Consider the following 27595-nt stretch of genomic DNA (forward strand, 5'->3'; position numbering starts at 1 on the left):
AGTCAACTTACTTGTTCATTGGTTATATATTCAAGTAACCTGACTAAAATAATGTTCAAATCGAGTTATCATCCTGGAAGACGAAAGGTCACACCTTGTGACCTTTCGTCTTCCAAGATAAAAACTTTATTTCAGCAATATTTTAGTCAACTTACTTGTTCATTGGTTATATATTCAAGTAACTTGACTAAAATAATGTTCAAATCGAGTTATCATCCTGGAAGACGAAAGGTCACACCTTGTGACCTTTCCTCTTCCATGATCAAAACTCTATTTCAGCAATATTTTAGTCAAGTTACTTGTTCTTTGGTTATATATTCAAGTAACCTGACTAAAATAATGTTCAAATCTAGTTATCATCCTGGAAGACGAAAGGTCACACCTTGTGACCTTTCGTGTTCCAAGATAAAAACTTTATTTCAGCAATATTTTAGTCAACTTACATGTTCATTGGTTATATATTCAAGTAACCTGACTAAAATAATGTTCAAATCGAGTTATCATCCTGGAAGACGAAAGGTCACACCTTGTGACCTTTCCTCTTCCATGATAAAAACTCTATTTCAGCAATATTTTAGTCAAGTTACTTGTTCATTGGTTATATATTCAAGTAACCTGACTAAAATAATGTTCAAATCGAATTATCATCCTGGAAGACGAAAGGTCACACCTTGTGACGTTTCGTCTTCCAGGATAAAAACTCTATTTAAGCAATATTTTAGTCAAGTTACTTGTTCATTGGTTATATATTCAAGTAACCTGACTAAAATAATGTTCAAATAGAGTTATCATCCTGGAAGACGCACTACAAGAAATTTGTTATTTTGCGACACTAGATTTGCGACAGTTCAAATGGAACAGTCGCAATCTAACTTCTGCGATAGTTCTTGCAACCTTTTTTTACAACCGCCGCATCATTTTTCACTTATGACATTGCTTTTACATTAGATCAACTATGTGATGTTTGTTAGTTTATTTATGTACCGAAATTGCTAAATTATAAGCACAACTGTGGTGCAATATTTTGTTTAATATTTTGCTGAATTATTATGTAATGACTTGCTGAATTATATGCCTAAATATGATGCAATCTTTTGATTAATAGTTAAGTTTATGGAAACATCTGTTATTAAACTATGGAATCATTTTTATAAGTGTTATAATAATATTTTGGTATTTAGCACAGATACCTTAGTGTTGTCCGTAAGTAGCATGTTAAACTAACAACTTGTTAAGGATCTTAGTGAAATTTCGTGTTTACTGTCAGGGACCTAACTGACAGTAAGTATACATGATAGAAAATTAGCAAGTGTACTAACTTATACCGAAGTAATAAAATTTATAAGATTCGTATCCACAGGGACTGTTTCAACTTCTACTTGGTAGTAACGTTATTATTAAGGATGTTTGTAAAATGGGGGGTGCACTGAGGCAATTGGTTTGATTTGCAAGTTAAAATAAAATGGTTAAGGAAAAATTGGTTCGAGAAATAATAAGGAGAGATGACTAGGTCATTCGATTCATCTATACATCACTCATTAGTAACTGTTTCTTAACCCTACGAATGTCACAAAGTCAACGACGAATTAACAAATTAACTTAGGTCAATCCCTTGATCCTAAGTCCTCTCATCTAATCATAATTCCCTAATTTCTTAGGTGAACCTATAATCATCAAAGGCTATTGAGTCCGTTAATTCAATTATCACTATCTAACAACGCTCCATCCCTAGATTGTCCGTTAGATAGAACAACATAAATATTTCCGAGATACACGCTAGTGTCAATAGTCATATATTCTCTTAGAACAATTATATTGGGTCAGAATCATAAAAGCATTAAGAACAAAATATACTGAATAAACTAGATTGACATTCATAAACGTAAGAGTTTCAGGTTACATTGAGCTACTACAGAATCATCTCTTGACCTAATCAATAGAAAATTAGCTAGACATGATTAAATACATAAACAACATAGTAAAGAAAATAAACCGATAGAGTTCCGTCGTTGCCGGCTTTGCTCCGCAATTTCTTTTCAATAGGTGCTGATGTTGTTTTCCAATTCCATGCTCATGTCCGCCGTTTTCTTTCTCCCCAAAATTGTGATCCAACAAGCTCTCGGCGTGATGGCTCTTCTCCTCTGCCAAAACGTAATGCTCAAAACGTGAATTGGCCTTTTATAACAAAGCTGAAGTTCCAACCCTCGGGTCAACCAACAAGATGGGTCAAAGCCCACTTTATATTTCCACGTTTCCTTCAATGTATTATGTGTGGCTTGTTTTAATCTTTTGATGCCAATGTATATACCTCAAAAATATATGTCAGCATGATATATGCTTCCTTGGTCCACTCTTTCATCCAATATGTTCTTGTTATTTCCAATCCAGCCCTCCGTTGTATGTCACGCAATCTTTCACTCTTGTTTGATCAGTAGCTACTTAGCAACAATAATAGATAAAAATACACTACTTGACTCAATAAATAAAAAATTATAATATATTTAAAAACTATAAATTAAATAATAAACTAATAAAAATAGACTAAAAACTTAACCAAAAATACTCTAGAAATAGTGTATGAGTGACTGTCATCAATACACAGTCAGGGACCTAACAGTAAGTTGAGGATATTGATTTTCGAATCAGGGACCTAACTGACAGTCAGGGATCAAACAGTAAATTGAGGATATTGATTTTCGATTCAGGGACCAAAGTGACCATTTTTTACTTTCACTTTAGTCCATGTGACACGTCATACTCCTTGTCAGCGTGCCACATCATCACTTAACAGTTTTTTTAACGGCAGGGACTAAAGTGATAACGGAAGTGTAGAGTCAGTGACTTGTTTGTATTTAATCCTAAGTCAGAGACCTATGCGACAACGAGGTGCAAAGTAGGGACTAAAGTGACGGTTTAATCTTTACATTATCATATAGCTTTATCTCTCTCTTTTTTTTGTCTGCACACGCGCAAGCACAGATCTAAAATTTTCCTTCCCTCTCATTATCAAAAAACCCCCAAATCTCTAAAATAACAAAAAAGAGAGAGAAAACCCCAAAATTTCACTCATTTACGATACCCCAAATCGCCAATCTCACAAACCCTCTCACTTCTGTTTCCAGAAAATCTCCACACCCTCGATTCAACAAAATCCAAGCGCGAGTCCAGCACTTCACGACTGAATGTGAGATTGAGATTCAACCAACGATTCAGATCCGAACGAGTCTAGCGCTTCAAACATTTCACCGTACAAACAATTCAAGGTCAAATGTATCTTCTCTTGAAATCTCAGCGCGCAAGGTCCTAGGGTTTGCAAGAACTCGGCTACGGCGGGATTTTCAGTAAGATTTCGATATTATTTTTGATTTTATTCATTGATACAACGAATTTCAGAATTCGAATCTGATACCCATTCTATGATTTTGAATCTTCATTTTCAATTTTATGAATTTCTGAATCTGAATTTGAATCTCATATGGTAATTTTCAATCTCAAATGATTTTTTCGTTCCTTTTTATCAATTCTGATTTTGTTGGGTGTGTTTTTCTTAGGTTATCTGTAATTGTGTTTTTGGACTGTTGGCTAAATATATGTTTCTGCTGCAAGAAGTGTTAAATTTAGATCAGTGGTAGTCTGAACATCCTTTTGCTGTCAAATTAGCCTTTGATCCTGTTGCTTAAACATTATGATAAGTATTTATGCTATTAGCAATTAGTTAAGTTGTTTATCAAAAAAGAGCTTGAATGTCTTCTCATAATGTCAATGGTGCTGATTTACTTTCAGTGTAATTTTCAACACACTATTTGGCCTTTGCACAAGCTTTTGGGTGGCTGTGATTTGTTTTTGCAGGTTTAAATGGTTTGCTTGGACTAATGAATGTATCACTAAAAACACTCTATACTAAATGTTTGGCTTAGTATTCTTGAATATCTTAATTTATTTTTATAGTTTGTTTATCATAACCTTCTTCATTAATAGGCTTATTCTTCTGAAATCTGTAGAGAAGAATACCTGTGATATGTCTGATGCAGTATGCTTCAATTGAGTATCATTGAAAGGTGCATAGTTTATACGACGTATACACAGATGCATGGTTTCATGTATATGCCTTAAACTTTTGCTCGTTGTTTTGTTCTTCGTAAACACACTCATTTGATTATATTATTCAATTCAATTTACTCTAACATGTTACTCTCCTTGTGTTTTGGTTTCTAGTAACTCAAAAATTCATTCTTTTTATGATTAGTTGAATCATTATATAAGGCCTTTTTCAGACTTGAAATATGATCATTGCCTTTGGATTAGAAAGTTGTAATCAGTGTATACTATGATCTGATGCATTGTCTTGCATGGTCAATTCTTTGTCTGTGCTTCAATTTTATTTTTATTTGCTTTGTGTCTCTGAATGCATACAACTATTTTATGAGAAAAATGAAACTTGTTTCTTTTGTAATTGGCTTTTTAGGTAAATGCGTTATCTCATATTGCTGAAGTGAAATTGAACTCTGATGGCCTTGCTGCCATTAAGAAATTGATACAAAAGCACCTTGAGCAAGACAAGAGGGTGCTACATGGTGATAATCAGGATGGAGAGACCACTGTTGACATGCTTGATAATTCATCTTCCATAAATTCTTCAGACGAGAAAAATTAGTTATAAAGAAGCATTTCAGAAGAGTTCAGGCATGTCCACTGCTCTCCTTTAAAGCAGGTAAAATTTGTTTAGATAATTTTCTATTATCCGCTGAAATGCCCATTTTTAACTTGAGCCATTAATTTTTTTGTTTGGTTCTGCATTGACAAGAACTGATTGAGTGAATTGATTTTGACTAATGGTATGTGTTAGCTTCACAAACCTTTGTCTATCATTTATTTGAATCATAGGACTTGGGTCAGTTGTAGAATTACCTCACATCTGAAAAAAATATCACCTGCATATTAGAGGTTAGGAGGATGTCTTAACTTTGAAAGTAATGATAGAAACACTCAATTTAACACGCTTTTTTAAACTCACACTCAACATGAATCATTATAGGTCCAATAACCAATGAGAAGTTTGACATGCTTTCTCCGTTGTCTTCAGTCTTGAAGGGATCAAATTGGGAACCTTTATTGTTTATGCAAACTACTTATAAAGACTAAGGAATTGAACATTATACACAATTTACCAGACAGGGAAGTCCATATGTGTAGCTTGCATGTGACTAGGTGACTTGATAATTCCAAAAGACTAGGTGATAAGATAAGCTTAAATTTATAGTAAAAAAGAAAAAATAACAAAAAATAAGTTCAAAGAAGCTCTTCCAGGTGTAGCTTAAATGCAACACTTGATTCAAGACCATGCTTGGTTAAGATTTCAGGGAATGCAGATTACTACTTTGTCACATTCCTATGCACTTTCAATGAAAGGAGATCTATTGCTCCTTCAATACAAAATAGGCATGCATTTAATGAAATCTTATTCAAACAGCATAATTAATAAGAAAAATGAACCAGAACCTAACCTAGCTCTCACACTCTCTCTAAGATTCAGATTCTTCTCACTCCCAAAACCTAACCTAGCTTTGAATCGGTTCAATCGGTGCTACAATCGGTCCAATCGGAACTCAATACACTCAAACGGTGCTCAATGGAACTCAACTCACCCAATCAGAACTCAATATCAGAATCTCGGAATGGAACTCACTGACTCAATCTGAAACTCAAACGGTGCTCACCCAATCTGTTCTGGATAACTTTTTTTTTTTTTTTTTAAGAATGTTTAGGTTTTTTTGTTGATTTCAGTGATTATTTTTGTTAATATGTTTATTATTATTGTTTTTGAGTGATTTTTCATGCTATTGTTTATGAGATGTATTTCATTACGAGATGTATTTCAGCTTCATTACGAGATGTATTCTCATTGCTGAGATGTATTTCATGCTATTTTTATGAATTTGTCAATCTGAAAAGATGTGTTAACCACCTTAGAAGTAATGAAGTTATCAAACTCAGCCTCTTTTGGTAAGACTAGATTATTATAGTCTTTCTAAAACGCCCATATAAAAACTCCAAAATACGTAGGCTAATAAGTGTTAGTTACTCCAATGTTATTTTATCATTCAAGCCAAGCATGTAAGATGAGGTTAAAGAATTTAGCTTAATTGTCTTCAGTGATGAATTTGTTCAAGTAATGTTGAACATACTTACAATCTCGAAGCATATATATAATGTTAGATTTAGAAGATTGTGATAGTGTTGTCATTTTTGTGAAAGATAAATTATTAGCTTTTCCGTCTAGATAATATCTTACACATTCTATCAAGATTGAGTGTTTTTTTGGCGTTTTATGGTGTTTTTGGGGCTGTTACTGGCAGCTGAGTGCTGCTGCTGTTATGCAGCTGTTCTGTGCCCAGTTTTGGTGTTTTTAGGCAGTTTTTTTTTTTGTCTGTAATAGCCCCTGCTGGGCGCTGTTTTAGCTGGCCAGGGCAGTAGGTGTTTTTGGTGGTGTTGCCTACTATTCATGTATTTTTGGTATGCATTTTAATTACAATAAATATGGTTATGTTCTCGCTTGTGTAGCTCCTGCAACCAAGTCTTGGCTAGAAGATCACAAACATTCTATCACCTAGCAGTATGTCAACATAAAAATCTTAAATTAATTCCAACTATTTTATTTAATCTTTCTTTTTCACTTATTATACTCATTACCGGTCTATATAACTAGAATCATTATCAGAAAAGTATATTAATTTTTGGGAGGTTTTTTGTACATTTAAATTAACTCTTGGAGTGAAATACTACTTATGACAAAATACTACTTATGATTACCGTATTAAGATGAATGAATAGTAGCATTTAATTGTATGTTTAATTTAATTTTTCTTTCATAAAAAAGTTGCATATCTAATTTTATCTCCTTAAAAAAATGGTCTTGTCAACAAAATATATTCAATTTTAATAGAAAACTGCCATTTTTTCTCGTTTAATTTTATGAACTCAATTTTTTCTCATTTCTAATTTTTTTTCTCTCTCTTCACAAAGAAGCTTTGAGAAGCACTCTCCCCCTGTAACAAACCCTAGCCGCCGTACACTGTTCACGGCTACCTCATATGTTTCCGACCGCCTTTGGTTGTGCCATCATCACCGTCGTCATCCTCTCCTTTCCATCTGCTTTTATATCACGTTATTTTTTAGTTTAGAGAGATTTTTAAATATCACAACCATCATCTTCTCCCTTGGATCTCGGCCATCGTAGATCTCATTTTGAAAAATCATCACCTGAAAAAGACTCCCCTTCATCTCCTCTATAAAACCCTCAGAGAAAAATCACAATCGGAATTTTTTCCGGTGACCACCGTTCCGGAAATCACCATCGCCGTACCGGAAATGACACTTCCACCGTGACAGAATAACGTTATAAAACTGGGAAATGAACGATGTAGACTAATTTTTGGTATGTTCATTTTTTTGTAATTTTTAAATTCATGTATTTTTATAGATATATTTTTCATTTTTGTTTTAATTAAGGTGATCTATTCTGCTATTGTTCTTCATTTTACCATTCTTTAGATCCATTGTTTTTTTACAGCCTATTCTCTCTTCCTCTATTTTCTTTCAGATTCGCCTCCGCAAAAAGCTTCGCTTTCGGTCACTTTCAAGCTCAACCATGGAGTTTAGCGGCAGATCTACAACCTTCATCATGTAAGCTCACTTTTGACGTACTTCTAACACAATCTTTGTATCAAACTGTGCAACTTATTCACATCCACAAGGGTCCCACACATGCAACAACAACAACAACAAAATATCAAATAATAGATTTTGGATCTCAGCTTAATGGAACATTTGTCTTGTTTTTTTCTTCAAAATCTATTCATTGAAACTCTCCAATATTTGTTTATGATATGTATATCTTGAAGAATTTGTTTTGGATCTCATTGTATGTTTCTTTATGAAGAATTTTTTTTGATCTTTTTTTATCTTTCTGTATCTTTTTTCGCGGAAGAGTTTTTTAAATGTTTGTATTTGTTTTTATGTTTTATATTTCTTCTAATAAAAAAAATGAAAAAAAATAAAGCCTGATATGGTATAAAAAAAAATGAAAAGATTTCTCGTAGTATAGTAGAAGAAATTTAATTTTGAGAGTCTATTATTGAATATGTTGAGGAAGCAATAACAATCTATGACACCACACTAACATAATGTATTATGAACATTTTTAGGTGAGAGATGACTGTGACATCCTTATGACTTTCAAAGGCATCAACAGTGCCTGAAACTACAATGGTCTATGAAACTTGTTGTTGAATGGCTGTTCGCAGAGTAGATGCTCTATTTCTAACTGATTCGAATGGTAATTTATGGACTTCTGGAATATGGTTTACTTAATTATGATTTGGTGATTTAGTGATTATTGGAATGAAATAAAGAAAAACCAACTTTGCATGCTAATATCTTGGGTTTGAGTTAAAGTTTAAATTGTATGATTCAATGAAAAAAAATTCATCTTTACATGATATTTATAATTTATGAACAATTTCTGATATACAACTTACATTTTCAGCATCCAATAGATTCGTGTAGGTTTCTTGTGTTGTGCAACATTTGCATCAGATTTGCCTTCTTACTTCATTTCTTCATCTTTTTTTTTTTTTTTTGTATTCATAAAGAATATTGTCCATTCTTCACTAACCTTTAGAATAAACTTAAGAAAGACCAAATATTTATGCCAAGAGTTATTGATATTGGATTATAAAATCAAAGGTTATCTGTTTATAGTAATTTATTTACTCACATGGTCAATTGCAACCTATAACTTAAAATTCACTTTTAATAAACTGAATTATTGTGTGCAGGAATCTCAAAAGGGTGTAATAGGCACAACCTTAGTAGCTAATTAGCATCTTCCACTCTGCAGCTTGAATCAGATAACAAACCTTCGTAAGGAATATTGCAAAATAGAGAATAAAATTTGGTTGTTTTTGTCTTGTTTTCTCACTTTAATTGGTTTTACTTTCCAGGACAAACAGCACGAAGACAGAAAGAAAAATCACCTCCAGAATTTACTTATTTTGGAGATTACCACTTACAAAATCAAGGTAATCATACTTATCCAACATACCATATGTTTACCCTTTGTCCACTTCTACTGACTACTATTGCACTGTTTTCAATGCATAAGATAATGCGACAAAGAGGCTTCCAACTCTATCAATTTTGTTGAACTATATAACACGTTGGACACATTGCATTAAAATTGAAATATTCAACTTTTTCTCGTACTCTAATCGTATTCCATTAAGATGAAAACGGAAGTGTTTTTCATCTTAGCTCATGATTTGTATGTAAAATCTAATCATTGCAAGTAAACTTGAATTTGTTTTGATTTGAATAATTCTAATCGAAATAATGGTAAGGTGATACTCTAATTTTGGTCTGAATGAAGGTCCTAAACATGTATTTCAATTTTTTCTTGTAGTATTTAAAATAAGAGAGAATAAACATAAACACAAGTTCATGTTTTTTTCCTCTCTAAAATAGTTGGAAAGATTTTTCCATTATTGGCTATTCATTAAAAAAATAAGAACTACCTTCAATAAGTATTCAATGGTATATCTAATAAGCAACAAAGTACTACCTTCAATAAAATAAAATAAGGACACTTAATTTTTTTGATAATTGGATACAAGAGTAATCCAGAGTTTTAAAACAGTGAATTGTGCATTTTCAGAAACAATGGAAGGAACAAAGAAGAGTGTTTGCTTCAACAGTTTCACCAACAATGATGTTTTTGGTTCTTGGTTCTAAACTACTTGGGGTAAGGGCAAGAATTTCTATACCGGTGATTTAATTTTTAAGCTCTCTCTCTCTCTCTCTCTCTCTCTCTCTCTCTCTAAAGTTTGATTCTTTGCTTTCATAAATAGTTTCTTTTGTGCACTATCTTTAGACTGGATCTAAACTTTTGAGTATAGGTAATTTAAAAATGCTAACCTTTTTATAGTTTTGAGATGCAAATAATCATCTTGAATCATAGATTTGATTGCTAATCATTTTTTCATATTCAAACAAAGCAAGGCTATGAATCATATTCTTGCTTGTTAGCATCCTAAATTTACTACCAATATCAATTAAACAAATTAGATAAAAAAAAAAACAAATTTCTCTTTGTTGACTCTAAAATTAACGAACGCCTTTACATTTTGAAAATAATTAATGATGATTAATTAGATCAGTTTGCTAATATCTATTAAATGTTCTCTTCTTTGAAATTGCTACTCCAATATAAAGGAGTACTTATCGCTTTACTTTGATTTTGTGTTAGAAACTCCAAACTTGGAGACTGGTAATATTATTTGTCTCTAATTTCTGTTGGGAATTTTTCAAGCAAAGGTTCTATTATTTTCTTTTTTAAGCTTTGAAAATTATTTCCTTCTATTATTTGTTTTCAGAAATTCTATTATTTTCTTATATTGCAATGTTGCATAACCCAATCATACTCATAGACTAATTTGGTAGTTTAGCCTCTTAAAAGGAATGCTTACAGCATATGAATTGCAACTTAAATTTAAAACTTATGAATCAATTTAAATTTAAAACTAATAAATTTCTTATGAATTGAAAAAGTTAGGAAAGCCTACACTCGCCTCTTCATTAAGATGTTATAAATTAAACTTCTCAATTTAGAAAAAATATATCATTTGCTTTCTTAATGAGGGTTTCCAACTGCGAAAATGAAGAGGATGATAGACATTTAGTCTATACCATAAAATGATATGTTAAAAAGTGAATAGCAATTGTTGTTTTCAGCTATAGTTATGATTCAGTGAAAAAAAACCCCCAGTCCATAAAATGATATGTTAAAAAGTGAATAGCAATTGTTGTTTTCAGCTATAGTTATGATTCAGTGAAAAAAAACCCCCAGTTTTGCATGATAATTTCTTGAGTTTGAGTTCATGTATACTTATGTATGAGTTGTAGTTGTTGCGATGTTTGATCTCAATCCATATATGAAAGCACCAGTGTTGTGATGTTGTTGTAGCTGTAATATATTGTAGTTCTGTTTCTTATTCACTTTTTTTTTCCTGGCGTAAGATAAAGATTACAAACACTTTCTAAAAGCATAGAGAACCATTGACCCTATTGATAATAGAATTTAAACGCAGCTTTGCAATGGGAATGTTACATTATCAGAAAAAGTGTTGGTTTTATTTTCAAATTTCCTTGAACTCTTAATATCCATGGCTTTCTAATACAGAGACACAAATCTAAATTGATATAGGTCTGAAGTTGTGTACAAACACGTACAGTACATACCAGCCTGAAATAAATCAATTGCCTCTTGGACTCATTTTCCTTTCATTTAATATCAAAGTTCGCTTTTCATTTACTTAGACGCTTTTCATTTACTTAGACGGGACAGTCATTGAAAGTAGGGACTGAATAAAGAATAATTTGGTAATGAGTTATGTAAAATGCGAGGTTATCATCCACAATGAGCAAATATGGATCGTTACATAGTATTTGTTTTGGGGATATGTGGGGGATAGGATGGGGGAGAGAGTGGATGAAAGGAATTATTTTAAATTTTGTTCTTTGGTTTATTGTTTTGGAAGGATAGGAAGATGAAGGGATTGGAGGGGAGTTAACTTCATTCTCACTTAAGTGAGACTCTCCTCCAATATTGGGAAGATTTGTAGGGTTCAGAAGATTAAGTAATTCAATATAAAGTTTAACTAGATCAACCTAAATATCCTTATAATGCCAAGGAGAAATGTGTGTTGTGTCTGATCTTCCTTTCATCGAGGTTCTCTCCCTATCTATATTTCAATATCCATGGTGTAGTTAGTGAAGTTGCATGGCTGTCAATCAATGCTTGATTTGTGCAGGGTAAATGGGAAAATGGTGCGTGTAAATTGAACAGAAAGAAAATAGAGATTAATGAGTTGGCCTGCTTTGTGTATGTTTGGGTGAGTGTTTGGCAAATGTGTTTCAGAATAAACTTGATTTTGTAAAATTGCTTTGGTCTGTATTGAATTTGAACTGGTGTTATTTTTGTTATGTAGTCTAAATTTTGCAGCTTAATACAAAAGCTTTTAATCACTTCTGGCTAATATGTGATTTAGATGTTAGATTTGATCACTTTTTGCTAACAACAATTAAACGTCTATGCTTTACTAAAAGTTAAATCAGTGTTGTTACTTTTTTCCGTGACAGAAAATACACACTTTGTTGGTAGTTGAGTGTCATGTCTAAAGTTTTCTAATAAGTAATTCTCTCAGAGAGACTCAGGCCTTGTTTCCATAATTAGCTTATTTGCTGCTTATACCATATAATCAGTTATGTATAATGCAGCGAACAGGTCAAGACCCATGAAGTACAAACACCGGACATGACACTAATATGGAAACAAACAGTTAATAATTTAAGTGATTGAATATATCTGTTGGTGTCATGTCGGTGTTGAACACTGAGATGTGTCAGACATGAGCCACACCTTTAATATCGACATAGAGATGCATGGTCCCTTGAAGATCTATCCTTCGTTCGTTTATTCATAATCTTACAGACCTAATTGAAAGCGCCCTATATATTTGGGTGCTGTCATAAAAATGCTAATCATTTTGACAAAATGTGGTCAGTTGATAGTAAATGGTTAAATATAGTTACAAACTTGACAATTTAATAGAGTCAGTGACCTTTTTGAAATATTCATAGGGACCTGATTGATATTAAAGGTTAAATATAGGGACCAACTTCATTGTTTTAGAGGTAGGGACCGTTTTGAAATATTCATAATTTCAACGACTAATTTGGTGGTTTACTCGTTTTTAACCAGTGAAAGTTACTAATTTTATTGTTATTTTGGGGACCAACCTGTGGAATTTTTCTCATATGAGGAATTTGAAGAATCTTTCTCTTTTTGTCTATTTTATTTGTAACTTCTTGTTTTGAATGAATTTTGTTTAAAAAATGCTTCTGAATGATATTAAGTTTAATGTTTTTTGAGTGATATAGTCGGTTTCTGAATGGTATATATAATTATTCTAATGGTTTAGAGTTTGAACCTTATTGCAAGAGAGTAGAGGTAGTTGTTTCTGAATAATGCCGCAATATCTATCCATGCACTATGTCATAAATTAATTGTTTCAAACGCTGAAGTTGTTAAGTGAAAGACATGATTGGTTTTATATCTAACATACTACTTCATATTTGAATGCTTATTTGCAGAAAGGAGATTTTCAAAACAATTATAGAGGTGGTTGGAATGATAATGCCGTTGAATGATGATAGGCCATTCGATGATTTTAGTCGGGAACCATTGAACTACAAGGAAAATGTGTGTCGTGAAGCTCCCCGATTCAGCAACAAGGAAGTTCCAGCTGTAGGTTCTAAATTTGAAATTTGGAGATTATGCTGGTGCTAAGGATCGCGGTTTCAAGGTGGAAAATGTGTGTCCTAGTTTCAAGCAGAAGAATGTTCTGGCTGAAAGTTCTACAAGGCAACTTGGGGATAACACTGGTCAAAAGGAAACTTATGTATAACAATCGTGCACAGGATGATGGTTCCAAGCGTGACATTAGGGGAGCCACATGAGATAAATACATGACGATGGATAATGGGGTAAGAAGACCCTTGAAATCATGAAAACATGAGGCCAATGCAAAGTCAAGTTCAATTAAATCTAGTCCAAAGACCTGGATTAAAACAACCATCAAGGTGTGTGGCTTCACCTAAAATGGCATCAATCCCTGTTGAAGGATCTAGTTTTGAAATACAGTCTCGACAAGTTTTAAAATATTGTGGAAAAGAATAATCAGCCACAATTGGTGAATGCTTCAACAGGCTCTAATATGACAGACCCTGCTGGTTCTAATATGACTAACAACCAAACAAAAGTTGTGAATTCTGATTATGTAGCAATTGAAGTTGTTACAGAACCACTTGCATCCGCACCGCCAGATGCATCAGTGTCAAGTTTTGAACTCCTAACTGAACATGATCTACATATTGAAGTTGAACCTCAAGTATCGGAAGCTCCAATGGAGATTGATGCTCTTGCAGAGGTTAGTACTGAAACTGACGCTGCAGAGATAAGTTGTCAATCGGAAGTGGAGATGGATGTTCTCGTCACCGAGTCAGAGACAGCTAAGTTGCCTCAGATTTTTCTCATTTTCTGACTTCCCTGGGAAGTTTCAAATAATACTGTTTTTTTTTCTTCTTGAAATATGTGTTTTTTGAGCTATATACCTTTTATGAATCACTGAATTAAAACTATGTCTACTTGTTGCAGATACCTGTCTATCTTACATGTGGCGATGTAGGCTTTGAAGAGACGTTGGTGTATTGTAACAAATGTAAAGCTTGTGCACTGCATAGGTACTTGCGACTTACTCTTTCCATCTAATATTTTGCATTCATCTACTTGCAGCTTATTTTAATCATTGTACTTTGCAACCACTTCTGTTTATATCCGGAAATGTGACTCCAAAGAATATTAAAATGATACACATTGCTTCGCATCATTACCCTGAAACTTTTTTGGACTAGCCCCATCTTAATTTGTTCTAAAAAGCTGAAATAAGATCTTATATATTAGTTAAGATGGATGCTAAGTTATGGTTTTAGCAGGTTTTCATCATCACTAAAGTAGCAAATGCATCTATTTTCTTCGCCATATGTACATGCTTTTAAATTTCTATTGGTTTTGAAGTAGAATTCTGAAGACATATAAGGGTAATATGGATCTAAAACATGATGTAGATGCATGTGACTATTGTTTGATATTGTTAGATATTGTTCTCCTGTGTTTCCGATGCATCTACTCTATAAGATAATATCATAGTGTGAATACCATTGTTCTCTTCTTTTGATTTAGTGAACAACACATTTGTATTAATATACCATGAAATATGATATGTGAACCTGTTTGATTTTGTATTCGGTAAAATGAAAGTATTGGAATGACCCTTGTCTCGAAAATGAGATTTTGGCCTAGGCTACAAGTTTGATAATTAGGAAATTTGAACTTGTCCCTTGATGTCCCTTAATGCGAAACATGATATGTGACCCTATTTGGTTTTGTATTCGGTAAAATGAAAGTATTAGAATGAACCTTGTCGCGAAAATGAGATTTTAGTCAATATGCCTATAAGTTTGATGAATGGGAAGTTTGAACTTGTCCCTTGATGAGAAACATGATATGTGAACCTATTTGGTTTTATATTCGGGAAAATGAAAGTATTGGAATGACTTTGTCGCGAAAATGAGATTTTAGCCTATATGGTTAGAAGTTTGATAAACAGTGAACTTGTCCCTCGATGTCCCTTGATGCGAAACATGATTTGTGAACCTATTTGGTTTTATATTCGGAAAAATGAAAGTATTGGAATGACTTTGTCGCAAAATTGAGATTTTAGCCTATATGGTTAGAAGTTTGATAAAGGTTGAACTTGTCCCTCGATCTCCCTTGATACGAAACATGATATGTGAACCTATTTGGTTTTGTATTCGGCAAAATGAAATTATTTGAATGACCATTGTCCCAAAAATGAGATTTTAGTGTTGAATTTGTCCCTCGATGTCCTTTATTGCGTAACATAATATTTGAACCAATTTCGTTTTAAATTTGGTAAATAGAAAGTAATGAGATGACCCTTATCGCGAAAACGAGATTTTAGCTTATATTGTTACATGTTTGTTAAATATGAAGGCTGAACATGTCCCTCGATGTCCCTTGATGCGAAAAATGATATGTGAACCTATTTGGTTTGAAATTCGGTAAAATGAAAGTATTGAAATTACCCTTGTCGCGAAAATGAAATTTTAGCCTATGTGGTTAGAAGTTTGATAAACAGTGAACTTGTCCCTCGATGTCCCTTGATGCGAAACATGATATGTGAACTTATTTGGTTTTATATTCGGAAAAATGAAAGTATTGGAATGACTTTGTCGCGAAAATGAGATTTTAGCCTATATGGTTAGAAGTTTGATAAAGGTTTGAAATTAGGTAAAATGAAAGTATTGAAATGACCCTTGTCGCGAAAATGAAAAGTTAGCCTATGTGGTTAGAAGTTTGATAAACAGTGAACTTGTCCCTCGATGTCCCTTGATGCGAAACATGATATGTGAACCTATTTGGTTTTATATTCGGAAAAATGAAAGTATTGGAGTGACTGTCGCGAAAATGAGATTTTAGCCTATATGGTTAGAAGTTTGAAAAACAGTGAACTTGTCCCTCGATGTCCCTTGATGCGAAACATGATTTGTGAATCTATTTGGTTTTATATTCGGAAAAATGAAAGTATTGGAATGACTTTGTCGCAAAAATGAGATTTTAGCCTATATGGTTAGAAGTTTGATAAAGGTTGAACTTGTCCCTCGATCTCCCTTGATACGATACATGATATGTGAACCTATTTGGTTTTGTATTCGGCAAAATGAAATTATTTTAATGACCATTGTCCCAAAAATGAGATTTTAGCCTATGTGGTTAAAAGTTTGATAAATATTAATGTTGAATTTGTCCCTCGATGTCCTTTATTGCGTAACATAATATTTGAACCAATTTCTTTTAAATTTGGTAAATAGAAAGTAATGAGATGACCCTTATCGCGAAAACGAGATTTTAGCTTATATTGTTACATGTTTGTTAAATATGAAGGTTGAACATGTCCCTTGATGCAAAACTTGATATGTGAACCTATTTGGTTTGAAATTCAGTAAAATGAAAGTATTGAAATGACTCTTGTCGCTAAACTGAAATTTTAGCCTATGTGGTTGCAAGTTTGATAAATGGGAAGTTTGAACTTGTCCCTCAGGTCCCTTTATGTGAAACATGATATTTGAACTTATTTTGTTTTAAATTTGGTAAATTGAACACATGCGTTTTCTCTACTATCATATTGTGTCTTGATGACTCTTGTCCCGAAAATGAAATTTTAGCATTTATGGTTACAAAAATGATAAATGAGAAGGATGAACTTGTACCTCGATATCCCTTGATGCGAAACATGATTTTTAAGCCAAGTTTGTTTGGATTTCGGTAAACTGGAGTCAAGAGATTGTGGCTCAATGATCCTCAACCCAAAAATGATTTGAACCTAGTTTATTATAAAATTGATAAATAGGAAAGTTAATATTTTGTTCCGATCACAGTTGTCGCGAAAATGTGATATTTGAGCATAGACGTTTTAAACTATTAATTGGAAGTATGAGTTTTGTCTTCTATTATGTTTTTTTATGACCCTTGACGCGAAAATTGGATTTTAGTGTTGATAGTTAGAAATTTGATAAATGGGAAAGTTGAACTTGTCCCCCGATGTCACTTGATGTGAGACATGATTTTTAAGCATAGTTAATTCTAAATTCGGTAAATTGGAAGTATGACAATGTGCCTTTATGACCCTCGTTTAGAAGTTTGAGAACGAAGGTTGAGCTTGTCAATTGATACGAAACTTGATATTTAAGACTAGTTGGTTTTAAATTCGGTAAATTGAAAGTATAAGAATGTGCGCCTTAATGACCCTTATTTGGAAAATGGATCGATAGTGGTTAAATATTTCACGCTTGCCTGTAGGCTGTTGTATTTGATAGCCAAGAGTTAGAGTTGGATCTTTCAAGTTTGGATGCTACAATGATTGCTGAAGTTTTTAGGTAAGAATGCTTCTCTTCCCATTTGCATCTTTACCCTTTTTTCTTTTTGACTGCGTAGTATAGAATTTCTGATCTTTTTCTTCACATACGACAACAAACATGGTGTACCGATTAAGAAAACTTTATCTGCGACTGTTTTGGAAGAGACACTCAATGGTTCAGTTACAATTCGCCAACTTTCATTGGGACACCTTGTATCTAAAAGGGTAGGTACTTTTTTCCAATTTATTGATCTCTTTACGGTCATAAATATGTTAATTTATGCTTTGCTGCTTTCATGTCACAGGTTGAGAATAAATGTGCACATTCCTATTTAGTTACACTCACGGTTATAGTTACATAAGAGGAAGCAAGAGCTGGATTTTTTTGCCGAGTGCAATCATCATACAAAAGCAAATTCAAGGTTCAATTTTAATTTTCTGCCATTGATTAAGGTTTGATGCAAGTTGTGCTCAACTTACCGATCTCAAGATTTTTGTTTTTGCTATATGTAGAGTGACTTTTTTGCAATTATTTTTGAAATATATGATCTAACTGAATCCCAAATTTAAAAGTACTTTGAATTTACTAGAGTTTCAGTCATGTTATTTATCTACTTTGGGATATCATTATTTCATTACAATAACTCCCCAACTTTGAGCAATTTCATATGTCCTGAATACGTTTAAAATTTTGAATAAGTAGGAAGACCATGTCCTGCTAATATAAGTATGTTAGATTTATGAATGATATTTTTTAATGGTGTTGAATAATCATCTTTCCAGGTATACATCATTTTGTCCTCTATGTGAACATAATGTGTTTTTCTTTCAACTAAGGAAATATGTCTAATGTAACTTGTAGTCCTTGAATTTTAGTGACTCTCTTGTTACTATTTAATACATACATTAATTTTGCCTTTTTTGAAATTTGAACATCATCTGTAGTTAATAATTACTAATGTAGTAAGGTTGTGTAAAAAATGGGAAGGATGCCTCTGCAACAAAGTATTTTCTTTGCTTTCCTATTTATCATCTGAATCCAACAATGTAGGAAGACAATGCATCAAATGGGAAGAAATACAAAGCTTCTTTATTGACGGATCAATCATTCAATATGCAGTCTTATCAAGGTTAGTTGTGTAACTCTTGTAAATTAAATTTCTTTTTATTTTATTGAGTTATGTCTTCTATTTGCCGAGAAAATGAGATTTTAGCTTATCTCGGGTTACATGTTTGATAAATTGGAAGTTTGAACTGGTCCGTCGATGTCCCTTGATGCATAACATAATATTTGAACCTATTTGGTTTTAAATTCGGTAATTATAAAGTATTAGGATGACCATTGTCGCGAAAATGCAATTTTAGCTTATATGGTTACAAGTTTTATAAATGGAAAGGTTGAACGTGTCCCTTGATTTAAAACATGATGTGAACCTATTTAGTTTTGTATTCGGTTAAATAAAAGTATTGAAGTATTCAAATGACCTTTGTTGCGAAAATGAGATTTTGGCATATATGGTTACAAGCTTGATAAATTTGAAAGTTGAACTTGTCCTTCGATGTCCTTTGATGCGAAGCATGATATTTGTGCCTATCTGATTTCTTATTCGGTAAAATGAAAGTATTGGATTGACCCATGTCGCGAAGTTTGATAAATGGGAAAACTTGTCCGTTGATGTCCCTTGATGCAAACATGATATGTAAACCTATTTGGTTTTGTATTCGGTAAAATGAAAGTATTGGAATGACCCTTGTCGCGAAAATGAGATTTTGGTCTATATGCCTACAAGTTTGATAAATGGGATATCTGAACTTGTTCCTTGATGCGAAACATGATATGTGAAGCTATTTGGTTTTGTATTCGGTAAAATGGAAGTATTGGAATGACTTTGTCGCGAAAGTATTTGGTTTTGTATTCGGTATAATGAAAGTATTGGAATGACTTTGTCGCGAAAATTAGATTTTGGTCTATATGCCTACAAGATTGATAAATGGGTAGTTTGAACTTGTTTCTTGATGCGAGACATGATATGTAAACCTATTTGGTTTTAACTTTGGTAAATAGAAAGTAATGAGATGACCCTTGTTGCGAAAATGAGGTTTTAGCTGACATGGTTACAAGTTTGATAAATATGAAGGTTTAACATGTCCCTCGATATCCCTTGATGCGAAACATGATTTTTAAGCCAAGTTTGTTTGGATTTCGGTAAACTGGAGTCAAGAGATTGTGGCTCAATGATCCTCAACCCAAAAATGATTTGAACCTAGTTTATTATAAAATTGATAAATAGGAAAGTTAATATTTTGTTCCGATCACAGTTGTCGCGAAAATGTGATATTTGAGCATAGACGTTTTAAACTATTAATTGGAAGTATGAGTTTTGTCTTCTATTATGTTTTTTTATGACCCTTGACGCGAAAATTGGATTTTAGTGTTGATAGTTAGAAATTTGATAAATGGGAAAGTTGAACTTGTCCCCCGATGTCACTTGATGTGAGACATGATTTTTAAGCATAGTTAATTCTAAATTCGGTAAATTGGAAGTATGACAATGTGCCTTTATGACCCTCGTTTAGAAGTTTGAGAACGAAGGTTGAGCTTGTCAATTGATACGAAACTTGATATTTAAGACTAGTTGGTTTTAAATTCGGTAAATTGAAAGTATAAGAATGTGCGCCTTAATGACCCTTATTTGGAAAATGGATCGATAGTGGTTAAATATTTCACGCTTGCCTGTAGGCTGTTGTATTTGATAGCCAAGAGTTAGAGTTGGATCTTTCAAGTTTGGATGCTACAATGATTGCTGAAGTTTTTAGGTAAGAATGCTTCTCTTCCCATTTGCATCTTTACCCTTTTTTCTTTTTGACTGCGTAGTATAGAATTTCTGATCTTTTTCTTCACATACGACAACAAACATGGTGTACCGATTAAGAAAACTTTATCTGCGACTGTTTTGGAAGAGACACTCAATGGTTCAGTTACAATTCGCCAACTTTCATTGGGACACCTTGTATCTAAAAGGGTAGGTACTTTTTTCCAATTTATTGATCTCTTTACGGTCATAAATATGTTAATTTATGCTTTGCTGCTTTCATGTCACAGGTTGAGAATAAATGTGCACATTCCTATTTAGTTACACTCACGGTTATAGTTACATAAGAGGAAGCAAGAGCTGGATTTTTTTGCCGAGTGCAATCATCATACAAAAGCAAATTCAAGGTTCAATTTTAATTTTCTGCCATTGATTAAGGTTTGATGCAAGTTGTGCTCAACTTACCGATCTCAAGATTTTTGTTTTTGCTATATGTAGAGTGACTTTTTTGCAATTATTTTTGAAATATATGATCTAACTGAATCCCAAATTTAAAAGTACTTTGAATTTACTAGAGTTTCAGTCATGTTATTTATCTACTTTGGGATATCATTATTTCATTACAATAACTCCCCAACTTTGAGCAATTTCATATGTCCTGAATACGTTTAAAATTTTGAATAAGTAGGAAGACCATGTCCTGCTAATATAAGTATGTTAGATTTATGAATGATATTTTTTAATGGTGTTGAATAATCATCTTTCCAGGTATACATCATTTTGTCCTCTATGTGAACATAATGTGTTTTTCTTTCAACTAAGGAAATATGTCTAATGTAACTTGTAGTCCTTGAATTTTAGTGACTCTCTTGTTACTATTTAATACATACATTAATTTTGCCTTTTTTGAAATTTGAACATCATCTGTAGTTAATAATTACTAATGTAGTAAGGTTGTGTAAAAAATGGGAAGGATGCCTCTGCAACAAAGTATTTTCTTTGCTTTCCTATTTATCATCTGAATCCAACAATGTAGGAAGACAATGCATCAAATGGGAAGAAATACAAAGCTTCTTTATTGACGGATCAATCATTCAATATGCAGTCTTATCAAGGTTAGTTGTGTAACTCTTGTAAATTAAATTTCTTTTTATTTTATTGAGTTATGTCTTCTATTTGCCGAGAAAATGAGATTTTAGCTTATCTCGGGTTACATGTTTGATAAATTGGAAGTTTGAACTGGTCCGTCGATGTCCCTTGATGCATAACATAATATTTGAACCTATTTGGTTTTAAATTCGGTAATTATAAAGTATTAGGATGACCATTGTCGCGAAAATGCAATTTTAGCTTATATGGTTACAAGTTTTATAAATGGAAAGGTTGAACGTGTCCCTTGATTTAAAACATGATGTGAACCTATTTAGTTTTGTATTCGGTTAAATAAAAGTATTGAAGTATTCAAATGACCTTTGTTGCGAAAATGAGATTTTGGCATATATGGTTACAAGCTTGATAAATTTGAAAGTTGAACTTGTCCTTCGATGTCCTTTGATGCGAAGCATGATATTTGTGCCTATCTGATTTCTTATTCGGTAAAATGAAAGTATTGGATTGACCCATGTCGCGAAGTTTGATAAATGGGAAAACTTGTCCGTTGATGTCCCTTGATGCAAACATGATATGTAAACCTATTTGGTTTTGTATTCGGTAAAATGAAAGTATTGGAATGACCCTTGTCGCGAAAATGAGATTTTGGTCTATATGCCTACAAGTTTGATAAATGGGATATCTGAACTTGTTCCTTGATGCGAAACATGATATGTGAAGCTATTTGGTTTTGTATTCGGTAAAATGGAAGTATTGGAATGACTTTGTCGCGAAAGTATTTGGTTTTGTATTCGGTATAATGAAAGTATTGGAATGACTTTGTCGCGAAAATTAGATTTTGGTCTATATGCCTACAAGATTGATAAATGGGTAGTTTGAACTTGTTTCTTGATGCGAGACATGATATGTAAACCTATTTGGTTTTAACTTTGGTAAATAGAAAGTAATGAGATGACCCTTGTTGCGAAAATGAGGTTTTAGCTGACATGGTTACAAGTTTGATAAATATGAAGGTTTAACATGTCCCTCGATGTCCCTTGATGCGAAACATGATATATGAACCTATTTGGTTTAAAATTCGGTAAAATGAAAGTATTGAAATGACCCTTGTCGCGAAAATGAAATGTTAGCCTATGTGGTTAGAAGTTTGATAAACAGTGAACTTGTCCCTCAATGTCCCTTGATGCGAAACATGTATTGTGAACCTATTTGGTTTTATATTCGGAAAAATGAAAGTATTGGAATGACTTTGTCGCAAAAATGAGATTTTAGCCGGTTAGAAGTTTGATAAAGGTTATTTTAAAGTTTCATAAATATTAATGTTGAATTTGTCGCTCGATGTCTTTTATTGCGTAACATAATATTTGAACCAATTTCGTTTTAAATTTGGTAAATATAAAGTAATGAGATGACCCTTATCGCGAAAACGAGAATAGCTTATATTATTACATGTTTGTTAAATATGAAGGTTAAACATGTCCCTCGATGTCCTTTGATGCGAAATATGATATGTGAACCTATTTTGTTTGAAATTCGGTAAAATGAAAGTATTGAAATGACACTTGTCGCGAAAATGAAATGTTAGCCTATGTGGTTAGAAGTTTGATAAAAGTGAACTTGTCCCTCGATGCCCCTTGATGCGAAACATGTATTGTGAACCTATTTGGTTTTATATTCGGAAAAATGAAAGTATTGGCATGACTTTGTCGCGAAAATGAGATTTTAGCCTATATGGTTAGAAGTTTGATAAAGGTTGAACTTGTCCCTCGATCTCGCTTGATACGAAACATGATATGCAAACCTATTTGGTTTTGTATTCGGCAAAATGAAATTATTTGAATGTCCATTGTCCCAAAAATGAGATTTTAGTCTATATGGTTAAAAGTTTGATAAATATTAATGTTGAATTTGTCTCTCGATGTCCTTTATTGCGTAACATAATATTTGAACCAATTTCGTTTTAAATTTGGTAAATAGAAAGTAATGAGATGACCCTTATCGCGAAAACGAGATTTTAGCTTATATTGTTACATGTTTGTTAAATATGAAGGTTGAACATGTCCCTCGATGTCCCTTGATGCGAAACATGATATGTGAACCTATTTGGTTTTATATTTGAAAAAATGAAAATATTGGAATGACTTTGTCGCGAAAATGAGATTTTAGCCTATATGGTTAGAAGTTTGATAAAGGTTGAACTTGTCCCTCGATCTCCCTTTATACGAAACATGATATGTGAACCTATTTGGTTTTGTATTCGGCAAAATGAAATTATTTGAATGATTATTGTCCCAAAAATGAGATTTTAGCCTATATGGTCAAAAGTTTGATAAATATTAATGTTGAATTTGTCCATCGATGTCCTTTATTGCGTAACATAATATTTGAACCAATTTTGTTTTAAATTTGGTTAATAGAAAGTAATGAGATGACCCTTATCGCGAATACGAGATTTTAGCTTATATTGTTACATGTTTGTTAAATATGAAGGTTGAACATGTCCCTCGATGTCCCTTGATGCGAAACATGATATGTGAACCTATTTGGTTTGAAATTCGGTAAAATGAAATATTGAAATGACCCTTGTTGCGAAAATGAAATGTTAGCCTATGTGGTTAGAAGTTTGATAAACAGTGAACTTGTCCCTCGATGTCACTTGATGTGAAACATGATATGTGAACCTATTTGGTTTTATATTCGGAAAAATGAAAGTATTGGAATGACTTTGTCGCGAAAATGAGATTTTAGCTTATATGGTTAGAAGTTTGATAAAGGTTTGAAATTAGGTAAAATGAAAGTATTGAAATGACCCTTGTCGCGAAAATGAAAAGTTAGCCTATGTGGTTAGAAGTTTGATAAACAGTGAACTTGTCCCTCGATGTCCCTTGATGCGAAACATGATATGTGAACCTATTTGGTTTTATATTCGGAAAAATGAAAGTATTGGAATGACTGTCGCGAAAATGAGATTTTAGCCTATATGGTTAGAAGTTTGGTAAACAGTGAACTTGTCCCTCAATGTCCCTTGATGCGAAACATGATATGTGAACCTATTTGGTTTTATATTCGGAAAAATGAAAGTATTGGAATGACTGTCGCGAAAATGAGATTTTAGCCTATATGGTTAGAAGTTTGATAAACAGTGAACTTGTCCCTCGATGTCCCAAGATGCGAAACATGATATGTGAACCTATTTGGTTTTATATTCGGAAAAATGAAAGTATTGGAATGACTGTCGCGAAAATGAGATTTTAGCCTATATGGTTAGCAGTTTGATAAACAGTGAACTTGTCCCTCGATGTCCCTTGATGCGAAACATGATTTGTGAATCTATTTGGTTTCATATTCGGAAAAATGAAAGTATTGGAATGACTTTGTCGCAAAAATGAGATTTTAGCCTATATGGTTAGAAGTTTGATAAAGGTTGAACTTGTCCCTCGATCTCCCTTGATACGAAACATGATATGTGAACCTATTTGGTTTTGTATTCGGCAAAATGAAATTATTTTAATGACCATTGTCCCAAAAATGAGATTGTAGCCTATATGGTTAAAAGTTTGATAAATATTAATGTTGAATTTGTCCCTCGATGTCCTTTATTGCGTAACATAATATTTGAACCAATTTCTTTTAAATTTGGTAAATAGAAAGTAATGAGATGACCCTTATCGCGAAAACGAGATTTTCGCTTATATTGTTACATGTTTGTTAAATATGAAGGTTGAACATGTCCCTCGATATCCCTTGATGCGAAACATGATATGTGAACCTATTTGGTTTGAAATTCAGTGAAATGAAAGTATTGAAATGACTCTTGTCGCTAAACTGAAATTTTAGCCTATGTGGTTGCAAGTTTGATAAATGGGAAGTTTGAACTTGTCCCTCAGGTCCCTTTATGTGAAACATGATATTTGAACCTATTTTGTTTTAAATTTGGTAAATTGAACACATGCGTTTTCTCTACTATCATATTGTGTCTTGATGACTCTTGTCCCGAAAATGAAATTTTAGCATTTATGGTTACAAAAATGATAAATGAGAAGGATGAACTTGTACCTCGATATCCCTTGATGCGAAACATGATTTTTAAGCCAAGTTTGTTTGGATTTCGGTAAACTGGAGTCAAGAGATTGTGGCTCAATGATCCTTAACCCAAAAATGATTTGAACCTAGTTTATTATAAAATTGATAAATAGGAAAGTTAATATTTTGTTCCGATCACAGTTGTCGCGAAAATGTGATATTTGAGCATAGACGTTTTAAACTATTAATTGGAAGTATGAGTTTTGTCTTCTATTATGTTTTTTTATGACCCTTGACGCGAAAATTGGATTTTAGTGTTGATAGTTAGAAATTTGATAAATGGGAAAGTTGAACTTGTCCCCCGATGTCACTTGATGTGAGACATGATTTTTAAGCATAGTTAATTCTAAATTCGGTAAATTGGAAGTATGACAATGTGCCTTTATGACCCTCGTTTAGAAGTTTGAGAACGAAGGTTGAGCTTGTCAATTGATACGAAACTTGATATTTAAGACTAGTTGGTTTTAAATTCGGTAAATTGAAAGTATAAGAATGTGCGCCTTAATGACCCTTATTTGGAAAATGGATCGATAGTGGTTAAATATTTCACGCTTGCCTGTAGGCTGTTGTATTTGATAGCCAAGAGTTAGAGTTGGATCTTTCAAGTTTGGATGCTACAATGATTGCTGAAGTTTTTAGGTAAGAATGCTTCTCTTCCCATTTGCATCTTTACCCTATTTTCTTTTTGACTGCGTAGTATAGAATTTCTGATCTTTTTCTTCACATACGACAACAAACATGGTGTACCGATTAAGAAAACTTTATCTGCGACTGTTTTGGAAGAGACACTCAATGGTTCAGTTACAATTCGCCAACTTTCATTGGGACACCTTGTATCTAAAAGGGTAGGTACTTTTTTCCAATTTATTGATCTCTTTACGGTCATAAATATGTTAATTTATGCTTTGCTGCTTTCATGTCACAGGTTGAGAATAAATGTGCACATTCCTATTTAGTTACACTCACGGTTATAGTTACATAAGAGGAAGCAAGAGCTGGATTTTTTTGCCGAGTGCAATCATCATACAAAAGCAAATTCAAGGTTCAATTTTAATTTTCTGCCATTGATTAAGGTTTGATGCAAGTTGTGCTCAACTTACCGATCTCAAGATTTTTGTTTTTGCTATATGTAGAGTGACTTTTTTGCAATTATTTTTGAAATATATGATCTAACTGAATCCCAAATTTAAAAGTACTTTGAATTTACTAGAGTTTCAGTCATGTTATTTATCTACTTTGGGATATCATTATTTCATTACAATAACTCCCCAACTTTGAGCAATTTCATATGTCCTGAATACGTTTAAAATTTTGAATAAGTAGGAAGACCATGTCCTGCTAATATAAGTATGTTAGATTTATGAATGATATTTTTTAATGGTGTTGAATAATCATCTTTCCAGGTATACATCATTTTGTCCTCTATGTGAACATAATGTGTTTTTCTTTCAACTAAGGAAATATGTCTAATGTAACTTGTAGTCCTTGAATTTTAGTGACTCTCTTGTTACTATTTAATACATACATTAATTTTGCCTTTTTTGAAATTTGAACATCATCTGTAGTTAATAATTACTAATGTAGTAAGGTTGTGTAAAAAATGGGAAGGATGCCTCTGCAACAAAGTATTTTCTTTGCTTTCCTATTTATCATCTGAATCCAACAATGTAGGAAGACAATGCATCAAATGGGAAGAAATACAAAGCTTCTTTATTGACGGATCAATCATTCAATATGCAGTCTTATCAAGGTTAGTTGTGTAACTCTTGTAAATTAAATTTCTTTTTATTTTATTAAGTTATGTCTTCTATTTGCCGAGAAAATGAGATTTTAGCTTATCTCGGGTTACATGTTTGATAAATTGGAAGTTTGAACTGGTCCGTCGATGTCCCTTGATGCATAACATAATATTTGAACCTATTTGGTTTTAAATTCGGTAATTATAAAGTATTAGGATGACCATTGTCGCGAAAA

At 32.7% G+C, this 27595-nt stretch overlaps 1 protein-coding gene across 21 annotated transcripts; it reads left to right on the forward strand.

The window, feature by feature from the left end:
* Window positions 1-2963: 2963 nt before the first annotated feature.
* LOC146929370 (uncharacterized) lies at window positions 2964-27595 on the forward strand. 21 transcript variants are annotated; one of them, XR_015006019.1, is made up of 21 exons: window positions 2964-3341; window positions 4466-4711; window positions 7601-7683; window positions 8205-8335; window positions 8838-8922; window positions 9003-9080; window positions 9713-9799; window positions 13210-14358; window positions 17558-17634; window positions 17751-17840; window positions 17921-18037; window positions 18667-18745; window positions 20356-20432; window positions 20549-20638; window positions 20719-20835; window positions 21465-21543; window positions 26184-26260; window positions 26377-26466; window positions 26547-26694; window positions 27293-27371; window positions 27490-27595. XR_015006019.1 is itself a non-coding variant. In XM_085701341.1 (20 exons), exons 3-7 carry the CDS (start codon window positions 8333-8335, stop codon window positions 13264-13266), a joined length of 306 nt encoding a protein of 101 aa, XP_085557467.1. In that variant the 5' UTR covers window positions 6963-7435; window positions 7601-7683; window positions 8205-8332; the 3' UTR covers window positions 13267-14358; window positions 17558-17634; window positions 17751-17844; window positions 17921-18037; window positions 18667-18745; window positions 20356-20432; window positions 20549-20638; window positions 20719-20835; window positions 21465-21543; window positions 26184-26260; window positions 26377-26466; window positions 26547-26663; window positions 27293-27371; window positions 27490-27595. The 21 variants fall into 21 exon arrangements, 8 of the variants coding, with proteins under 8 accessions (XP_085557467.1, XP_085557469.1, XP_085557472.1 ...); XR_015006027.1 differs by adding an exon at window positions 4002-4058 and having other exon boundaries at window positions 17751-17844; window positions 17921-18068; window positions 26547-26663; window positions 27293-27511; XR_015006022.1 differs by adding an exon at window positions 4002-4058 and having other exon boundaries at window positions 17751-17844; window positions 26547-26663; window positions 27293-27511.

The sequence above is a fragment of the Medicago sativa genome, chromosome 4 (assembly GCF_051527215.1).
Source record: "Medicago sativa cultivar Bolivia chromosome 4, Bolivia_mono, whole genome shotgun sequence".
NCBI classification, from domain to species: domain Eukaryota; kingdom Viridiplantae; phylum Streptophyta; class Magnoliopsida; order Fabales; family Fabaceae; genus Medicago; species Medicago sativa.